Source organism: Siniperca chuatsi, linkage group LG13 (genome assembly GCF_020085105.1).
Source record: "Siniperca chuatsi isolate FFG_IHB_CAS linkage group LG13, ASM2008510v1, whole genome shotgun sequence".
Lineage (NCBI taxonomy): Eukaryota > Metazoa > Chordata > Actinopteri > Centrarchiformes > Sinipercidae > Siniperca > Siniperca chuatsi.
The window spans coordinates 434,861-445,194 of NC_058054.1; the positions used below are offsets into that span (position 1 = coordinate 434,861).

General features: G+C 45.2%; 1 protein-coding gene across 3 annotated transcripts; it reads left to right on the plus strand.

Moving 5' to 3' along the window:
* The first annotated feature begins 2,192 nt into the window (after positions 1-2,192).
* tmub1 (transmembrane and ubiquitin-like domain containing 1) lies at positions 2,193-9,346 on the plus strand. Of its 3 annotated transcripts, none has more exons than XM_044219652.1 (3): positions 2,193-2,348; positions 5,486-6,009; positions 8,595-9,346. In XM_044219652.1, exons 2-3 carry the CDS (start codon positions 5,528-5,530, stop codon positions 8,944-8,946), a joined length of 834 nt encoding a protein of 277 aa, XP_044075587.1. In that variant the 5' UTR covers positions 2,193-2,348; positions 5,486-5,527; the 3' UTR covers positions 8,947-9,346. The 3 variants fall into 3 exon arrangements, with proteins under 3 accessions (XP_044075587.1, XP_044075588.1, XP_044075589.1); XM_044219653.1 differs by having other exon boundaries at positions 2,198-2,348; positions 5,467-6,009; XM_044219654.1 differs by lacking the exon at positions 2,193-2,348 and adding an exon at positions 2,400-2,849.
* Positions 9,347-10,334: the final 988 nt, after the last annotated feature.

A 10,334-nucleotide genomic window follows, 5' to 3' on the forward strand; every position in this document is an offset into this window, starting at 1 on the left:
TCTGATTCTGATTCTTATAATTTTAAATATTTGTATTTATGTTGTGTGTGTAGCGTGAAGGAGCTGCAGCTCTAATGTCACTGTGCAGCTCTGTGTTGTAGAACGACTAATAAAGGAGGATTCAGAACAAATAAATCAACATCTTCAGCATTAATGGAATAAATAAAAAAGTCTTAACAGCAATAAAAAGAACAGGTTCGTGGTCGAAGTGTTGATTTATATAAAGAGACAATTGGATGACTTCGATCGAGACAAACCACAGACGTGTGGACGGTTTATAAATGATCAATATGTTCATTTTATTGGTTATAAAAGTATGAGGGTTAAATGTGGAGTCCCACATGGTCCTGTACTGGGCCCACTGCTTTTCTTTTATTATATTAATGATGGTTGGAAGTAAATAGATAATTCTCATTCATTCTTATTTCAGATTTTAAGAAAAGGAAATGATGAAGTCACAAAAATGTACAGATGAAGTTTGTTCCTGAAGGCATCTCAGCAGTCAAACTTTCATTTTTTAAGTTGAGAGAAAACTGGCAGCAGAGAAGAAGAAGTTTCATGTTCTGTATATTTTTCTGTTTGATGTGTTTCAGTTTGATTTTAGCGCTTTTTAACGCGATTTTACTTTAATTAATCTACACAACGCAACCCAACACCTCTATGCAACATAACCCACCTGCTTACTGTTATTATTATTTTCCACTGTTGTTGTTGTCCGCACCTTTTATTTTGAAAGTGAAGAGGAACGATACAACATCCGGTAACTTCCGGTAACTTGATGACGCTCCTTCGGGATGCGCTGCATAATGGAGGTGGAGTGCGCATGCTCACACCGCAGGGTAAAGAGGAAACAGCTTATGAGACAAATAAACATGAATATTGATTAAACGTATTCAGACTGCTCAGGATAATCAGTTCATCCATTCACTGATTATATTATTATTATTGATTATATTGATTATATATTGTTTGGATTTCCATCCAGTGGTACAAGAATCAATATTACTTTATTACTCACAGTTGTTTTTATATTAATATCAATATAAAAACAATAAACGATGACACATGACTTCCTGCTCTGGGAGCACAAACAGCCCGTAACCTCCTGAGCAAAGTATTTATACTGTATTTTTATACGTTAGTGAATATTTATATTTGTAAATAAATAAAACCAAAATCGTTGTTTCATCTGTTTCCTCTTCAGCAAGACTGACCTTTCAGAATAAAAGCTTCTCATCCGCCAGCGCTGCTGTGTGATTGAACCTGCGGACTGACTTCATCTCAGAGGCTCATCAATAAAGTTGCACGTGATCAAATCCCACAGCGGCCAATCACATCTGGCTCTGACTGGTCGCTGCGGAGAGAAATGAGGTTAACACCGTCTGATGGTCCGAACGCCATCTTTCTGTTTGGACAGGCAGACAGACAGAGAGACAGAGACAGAGAGACAAAGAGAGACAGAGAGACAAAGAGACAGATACAAAGAGACAGAGAGAGAGACAGAGAGACAAAGAGACAGAGAGACAAAGAGACAGAGACAGAGAGACAAAGAGAGACAGAGAGACAAAGAGACAGATACAAAGAGACAGAGAGAGAGAGAGACAGAAACAGAGAGAGAGAGAGACAGAGACAGGCAGACAGACAGGCAGATAGACAAAGAGACAGAGACAAAGAGACAGAGAGACAAAGAGACAGAGACAGACAAAGAGACAGAGACAGACAGACAGACAAAGAGACAGACAGATAGATACAAAGAGACAGACAGACAGAGAGACAGGCTGTCAGAGGTGAAGCAGAGAGACAGACAGATACAAAGAGACAGAGAGAGACAGACAGATACAAAGAGACAGAGACAGACAGATACAAAGAGACAGAGAGACAGGCTGTCAGAGGTGAAGCAGAGAGACGTTACTGAGTCAGAGTCCAGAAGTTTCGGCATCCAAACCAACTTAAAGCGCTCTGTGCAGAATAACACATTACTGTTGACTGCTGCAGCTGCTGAAGGTGGAGCTCATCTTCACGACTCTATAGATTTTATATTCCTCACTTCACGTCCTGCTGGTGAATCATATTTAACTCTTTAGTTGCTTATATTCTGTATTGATCCGAAGCCACAGCTGATACACGCAGCAGAAGCGTGCAGCATGAAGTGGAAATACTAAAAGCACAATAATGAGGTGGAGTCAATAAACGCTGATGACCAGCAGGAGGCAGCCGAGCGTCACTTCCGTCAGAACCACAGAAGAAGACGGAGGAGAAGCAGGAAGTTGCAGAGCAGCAGTCAGAACAGATTAGCCTGATTAGCCTGCAAGCTAACGCTCTCTGATATGAGGTTTCTAAGCTGAACAGTAAGTTTGGATTTGATCTTGTTTATCTGCAGAGTCTCTGACGCTGTTTGTAGTTTTCTTAGCGAGCCGATAGCTGACGCTGAGAGCAGTTAGCATGTAGCTTAGCTGACTTCCTGTCGGGCTGTTAGCAGTTAGCTCAGAGTTTTAGCAGAATATTAATGAGTTTTAGTTGGTGAAGGCAGCTTGTGCCTGTCACGCTGTTAAAGTGCAGCTTTGCTTTAATGTCTGACTGACCGCCGATCAGCTGACCGTCAGCTCGCTCAGGTGAGCCGCAGCTGCACCTGCACGGCAGGCAGCAGAGCAGATCACCTGTCACAAAGTTAGCACATGATCAATAAACTCCGGGGAGGCGCGTTCATACGAGACAGCTACAAGGAAATAAAGTCTTAAAGTTTTATAGTTTAACTGCTGTGTCCACAAGGAAATGAGACTTTTAACCGTTAAATTAGTATAAAGTTGTTACCGGAGGAGTCCTGTGTGACACCTGGACCATTGGGACAGGTGAGGCAGGATGTTTAAAGCACCAAGAACTCAACTAGAAATATGTAATATAATGTGTGTGTGTTACAGTGTGTGTGTGTGTGTGTTACAGTGTGTGTTACAGTGTGTGTGTGTGTTACAGTGTGTGTGTGTGTGTGTGTTAGTGTTACAGTGTGTGTTACAGTGTGTTACAGTGTGTGTGTGTGTTTACTGTGTTAGTGTTACAGTGTGTGTGTGTTACAGTGTTAGTGTGTGTGTGTTTACTGTGTGTGTTACAGTGTGTGTGTGTGTGTGTGTGTGTGTGTGTGTGTTACAGTGTGTGTGTGTGTGTGTTACAGTGTGTGTGTGTGTGTGTGTGTGTTACAGTGTGTGTGTGTGTGTGTTACAGTGTGTGTTACAGTGTGTGTTACAGTGTGTGTGTGTGTGTGTTACAGTGTGTGTGTGTGTTAGTGTTACAGTGTGTGTTACAGTGTGTGTGTTAGTGTTACAGTGTGTGTTACAGTGTGTGTGTGTGTGTTACAGTGTGTGTTACAGTGTGTGTGTGTGTGTGTTAGTGTTACAGTGTGTGTTACAGTGTGTGTGTTAGTGTTACAGTGTGTGTTACAGTGTGTGTGTGTGTGTTACAGTGTGTGTTACAGTGTGTGTTACAGTGTGTGTGTTAGCGTTACAGTGTGTGTGTGTGTGTGTTACAGTGTGTGTTACAGTGTGTGTGTGTGTGTTAGTGTTACAGTGTGTGTTACAGTGTGTGTGTGTGTGTTAGTGTTACAGTGTGTGTTACAGTGTGTGTGTGTGTGTGTTAGTGTTACAGTGTGTGTTACAGTGTGTGTGTTAGTGTTACAGTGTGTGTGTGTGTGTGTGTTACAGTGTGTGTTACTGTGTGTGTGTTAGTGTTACAGTGTGTGTGTGTGTTTACTGTGTGTGTTACAGTGTGTGTGTGTGTGTGTGTGTTACAGTGTGTGTGTTACAGTGAGTGTGTGTTACAGTGAGTGTGTGTTACAGTGTGTTACTGTGTGTTACAGTGTGTGTTACAGTGTGTGTGTGTGTGTGTGTTACAGTGCGTGTGTGTGTGTGTGTGTTACAGTGTGTGTGTTACTGTGTGTGTGTTACTGTGTGTTACAGTGTGTGTGTGTGTGTGTGTTACAGTGTGTGTGTGTTACAGTGTGTGTGTGTGTGTGTGATTATGAGCTTAAACTCATTTCTTCATTAACAACAGATTTCTTATTCACACACACACACTGAACTCTCAGCTGATTACCCACAATGCTGTGCAGGCTGCTGAGCAGCAGGTTAAGTCTGTTTTTGGTGAACGTGGTGAAACAAACACGTGACACGAATCCGTTGTTTAAAAACAACACGTTGGCGTCTCAGTAAACCGGGCGAGACGTTTAAAGACGCCACTTTGGACTCTGATCGACAGTTTTTAATAACTAATCGTTCAGGAGTAATTACGATCATCACTTAAAGGCTCACAAACACACTGGTATGATTATTGCTGCCATAAACACTATAAACACTGTGACTCACACCAAACCAACCCACAGGGGGACAGAACCGCAACCAAACTCCATTCAGAATCCGGTCGTTTTATTTTCTCGCAGACGTGGTAGACGAATATTCGTCTAACACATTTTAAAGACTAAACAAGCGATGTATCAAACTACCTGGAAAGGAGAGCAGTCCAAGAAGAAAGTAATATCAGTTGCAGCCTGATAGTCGACATGCTCGGAGGTCAGACGTTTGTGCGGATTTAGGCGGGCAGGTCGTTAAACCGGTTGATCGTCAGCGAGTTTCAACACTGAATAAATAAAGTTATGTGACTCCTTTAACTGGTGTGACCGACTGTTATTACATCGTCCACTAAAAGGTTGTTTACAGCCAGACAGTAACGTGGATGACATCCGCTGTGTTGAGCTCCCGCCGTCCAGTAAACCACGACGTGATTGGTTCACTGTATGAACACCTGCTGCAGGTGGTTAACTGACTGAATTTAACATCTCATCTATGAGAGGAACAGACTGTTGGTTTGTTGCCGAGGCGTTAAGAGAGTCCAGTGAACGTGTTTCACTCGTGTTTTAGTCTTAACTGGGTGGCAGATATGCTGACACTGGATCCTACATTTCCCATAATGCACCTGGTTTTTCAGTAGAGCCTCCCTGCCTGTTAAACTCCACTCCTCCGGTTATTTTAACCCAAATGTGTCCCAAATCCAGACTACCATCACTGTTTTATTATCATTACTGTCTTGTACTAACAGGAAGTGATGCAATATGTGTGACGTCAGCTGTCAGTCAGCTTATTGCACTTTAAAAACAGGAAGTGAAATGTTTTCCTGGGATTTAAAACTTTTCCAGGATTTTTCTGCACCTGTAATGTTCCTGTGTGCAGTGCATTGTGGGAGAATAGTGTCCATCAGTCTGAATACTTTCTGCTTTGAGTCACTTTATTTAGTCACGTTTCCAGCGTGACCTCACACGGAGTCGGTCTGGATTTGGGACGAGTGTGTGTGTTAGAAGTCTGTGGTCTGATGACATCACTGTGACATCATCGGGCTTCAGAAGTCCGATCTTTATGTGTGACACAGGTGGAGTTTAAACCTTCAGTTTCAGTAAATTAACTTATGTCATGTGTTGATGCTAAGCCCCGCCCCCTGTGTGCAGGTGTGTGACCTGTGTTGACCTCAGCGGGCGTTGCCGTGGGCGATGGCTCTGATTGAAGGTGTAGGAGACGAGGTGACGGTGCTGTTCGGCTGTCTGCTGCTCCTCCTGGTGATGCTGCTCGCCTGGATCTCCACCCGCACCTCCGAGCCCCCAGAACACCTGTTCGCCTCCACCGCAGGCCCCGCCCCCTCACTGAGCAGCCCCGCCCACCATGACGCACCCCCCTCCTCAACCAACAACACTTCATCATCATCCTCCTCCCCCTCCAGCTCTGTGAGTGACAGTTCTTTGACTGAGGCTCCGCCCACCAACACCTCCACCCAGGAGGAGAAAGAGGAGGGGGAGGGGGGGAGGAGGGGGGAGGCGGGAGGAGGAGATGGTGTGAGGAGCAGAGGAGGAGAAGCAGGAGGAGAAGGAGAGTCTTCGTCCTCTCAGAGGAACATGGTGCTCCGACTGAAGTTTCTCAACGACACAGAGAGAACAGCTCAAGTCAAACCACAGGACACCATCGGATACATCAAACGGTAACTAAGGCGCTGCATCACGACCGCATCACTACCGCATCACTACTGCATCACCACCGCATCACTACTGCATCACGACCGTATTACTACTGCATCACGACCGTATTACTACTGCATCACGACCGCATCACGACCGCATCACTACTGCATCACCACCGCATCACTACTGCATCACGACCGTATTACTACTGCATCACCCCCGCATCACTACTGCATCACGACCGCATGACGACTGTATCACTACTGCATCACGACCGCATGACGACTGTATCACTACCGCATCACGACCGCATCACTACTGCATCACGACCGCATGACGACTGCATCACTACCGCATCACTACTGCATCATGACCGCATCACTACTGCATCATGACCGCATCACTACTGCATCACTACCGCATCACTACTGCATCATGACCGTATCACTACTGCATCACTACCGCATCACTACTGCATCATGACCGCATCACTACTGCATCACTACCGCATCACTACTGCATCATGACCGCATCACTACTGCATCACTACCGCATCACTACTGCATCATGACCGTATCACTACCGCATCACTACCGCATCACTACTGCATCATGACCGTATCACTACTGCATCACTACCGCATCACTACTGCATCATGACCGCATCACTACTGCATCACTACCGCATCACTACTGCATCATGACCGTATCACGACCGCATCACTACTGCATCACTACTGCATGACGACCGTATCACTACTGCATCACGACCGCATCACTACTGCATCACTACTGCATGACGACCGCATCACGACCGTATCACTACTGCATCACGACCGCATCACTACTGCATCACTACTGTATCACTACTGCATCACGGCCGCATCACGACCGTATCACGACCGCATCACTACTGCATCACGACTGCATGACGACCGTATCACTACTGCATCATGACCGCATCATTACTGTAGTGATCCAGAGACAGCTGTCTGTCCGTCCACGGGTCCACTGCAGACAGGAGCTGCTTTAATACATGAAACAGATACAGGCTGACAAACGGGCTAACAGCTGTAGCCCGTTAGCTAACAGCTAACTCACTGTCTCCATTATACTTCCTGCTTACATCCTCCACTGATCACGATGACGTTTGAGGGTGCAGTTGTGTTGATTTTGCGTGAGGGGGGTCCAGTGTCAGACTTTGAAACATCGAAAAACAAACTTAACGTTGTGTCGTCTGTGGTTGAGCACCGTTGGACTTTAAATGCTGAAATTGATTAGAAAATGTATGAATTAAAGCTTTAACAGCAAATTTCCGTCCAGTTTTGTTGTATAACCCGTTTACTATTCCTCTCAGTTCCTGTCGACTCTCTGCTGTCAGATATCTAATAAAAGCATAAAATGCTGGACTAACTTGTGGTTAGAAATGTTAAACATTTCAAATACAGAAACTAACACCATTTTATTAAGTATAGTTTTTATGTGTACAGGTGAATAACTCAGGTAACTCACCATGGTTATATATGCAAAATACGTGATGCCAAAATTAATTTAAATGTGTGGAAAAGGCAAAGCCTTGACCAGGAGGCTTGAATGGAAAACAAAGGCCAAACGGCGCCAAATCTCCACCAGCCGTTTATTCACATTTAGACGCAAGATTTCAGACGTCATCACCTCCACAAAGCCGAACGCATCAGTCTGCTCGCTGTCTTTCCACTGTAACTCTTTTCCTAGCAAGGTTTTAAGTCGCTGGACGAGCGACAGACCGCTTTGTGTTTGCTGAAACACTTTTTGGATCCCGATCGTTGTGTTCCACACAACTGGGCCATCATGGAAACAAACGAAGGTCAGTTTCAGGTGAAACTAGGCAGGTAAACAGCAGACACTCAGGTAGACTCCTCCCTGAGGGCGGGGCTTAAGCAACACAGAGTAGCTTAAATTTCTGAGTTCTCAGACCATTTTCACAATTGAGAATGACTTCCGGATGGGAGCCGAAACGTCTTGATTCTGAAAACAGCGTCCAGACGACTGCGACTGAAACCTTTTCTACGATGGAACAGTCCTGGACGAATGAGGGACGACACCGTCTTATTAATCCATATTAATAATTGATATTAATAATTGGATTAATATTCATAAATATCTTTGATAGTTTGCTGATAACCAAACCTGCCCTTCCTGAATCCCAACAAATGTTCCAAACATATTGATAAAGTACATTTAGACTGTGAGTAAGCATTAGCAACCGTCATGTGGCTTTGAAAATAAATGTGTGTGTAAATTAAAATAGGTCATGTGACTCAGGTGTGTGAAATGATCCCATCAGCTGATAACAGTGCTGCCTCGTCCGCACATTGCTCAGCAGCCTGATCTTCTCTTCAGCGGGCGCTCTGTTCCCGGACAGCGTGAACGTTTCTCTGCAGGATCGTGCTGCTGTTGTTTGAAATAAAGAATAATTTGCCACATAAACGAGCCCACGTTCACTGTTACCTGTTGTCATTATGCAGATGACGTTGTCACTGAGGACCCCCTTGTCTTCATGACTTCCTGAACAGTGTTGTGCTGAGTGTTTGGCTGGCTTTGACCTTTGACCTCTTGCCTTTCAGGACCTACTTTGCGGGCCAGGAGCAGCAGGTCCGGTTGATCTATCAGGGTCAGCTGCTGCAGGACGACGCTCAGACTCTGGCATCTCTGAACCTGGTCCATAACTGCGTCCTGCACTGTCACATCTCTCAGCACGCCGGCCAGGGGGGCGCCGGGGGGCCGCGGCCCGCCGACCAGGTGCAGGTGGCTCTGAACGTGGGCAGCCTGATGGTCCCCCTTCTGGTCCTCATGCTGTCGGTGCTGTGGTACTGTCAGATCCAGTACCGGCAGTTCTTCACCGCCCCGGCCACCGCCTCGCTGGTCGGAGTCACCATCTTCCTCAGCCTGGTGGCCTTCGGAGTCTACCGCCGCTAGCTGCGCTCTGATTGGCTGCTGCCTCTGTCTGTGTGGTGATGTCAGCAGCCGGGGCGGAGCTCTCTCTGTGACCTCTGACCTCCGAGCTGGCCGGGACTCGGACTTGCGGGACGAAACGGACGCAGATAGTTAAAGTTTGTTTGTTGCCATGGAGACACTGAGTGTTAACGAGGACTTTCATTTTTTTTTTTTAGATCACATTTCTCTGTAGGTTTCTCATCATCGTGCCTCTTTTACTTTCTGGTCTCTGGTTTGTTCTGGTCCTGAAGGGGGTCGGTGTCAGACCAGCACCGGACTGTAGACCGGACGTGTCTCTGTCTGTCTGTGTGAGCAGGAGAGGAAAGTGTAAATTACATACAGCTTTTCAAGAGAAAGAAATTCTATTAAATCATTTATTTATCTCGTTGTGGTTCTTTGTGTCTCTGTGAAGACTCAAGTTATTTTCCTTCTTCATGTCCAAATCCATCGTGGTTCTACTGCTGGAAGTAAGACCAGTAACCAGTAGTAGTTTCCGTGCTCGCAGCAGCAGAAGTACCAGTAATGAGGAGTGTTGTATCGTTCAGCATGTTTCTGCACACAGTAAAATCTAAAGTCTCAAACTTCAGTTATTTCACTAACTGTGTACCACGCACTAATCATCACTGTTGTGCAGCTAATATACTCAAATAAAAGCCTTTACTGTTTCATACCAACAGGAAGTCAGACATGTTAAACTTCACGAAGCTCAGCAGTCCTCTCTAGATTTTAAACGGTTTTGTTCTCCAAGATCTTTCTGCAGCTGTTTCACCGCCATCTTCAACTAGCTGTAATGTTTTCCAGCTGTGAGCAGCTCCTCCAGTTCCTTTGTGCAATGCATTGTGGGAGAATTCACGTAGCCACTTTCCCAGTGTAAAGAACTACAAACCCCAGCCCTCCTTAGAGCCAGTGTGGTCTGGATCTGGGGCTCAGTGACTGGGAGAACACATTAACTACACCCAGTGTCCAGTTTATTAGGAACAGCTGCTCAAACTACGTCAGTCTGATGCAGCAGTCACGTGATACACCTTCCTTCAGGTGTGTCGTTCACCTGCGGGATCAGTGGAGGAGGTACTGCAGTCTGTTGCACTGACAGGTGACAGCATTTATATAAATGACGGGGCTGAGTAACAAACATAAAGCTCTCTGGACGAAGCAACACACTTACAGTTAGTGGGGTTTTAAAAAGTGAGGAACAAAATATTAAAAAGAAATTAAAGAGGTTCAGACAGCTTGTAGCTCTGACTCCAGTCTGAATAAAGTCTATTTTACGTATCATAACTTCTGAAAATTAACAAACACCATGAAGTAATAAAGAGGAAAGCCTCCAGTTCATCTATTTTATCAAGAGAATAAAATAATCAGTTCATTAA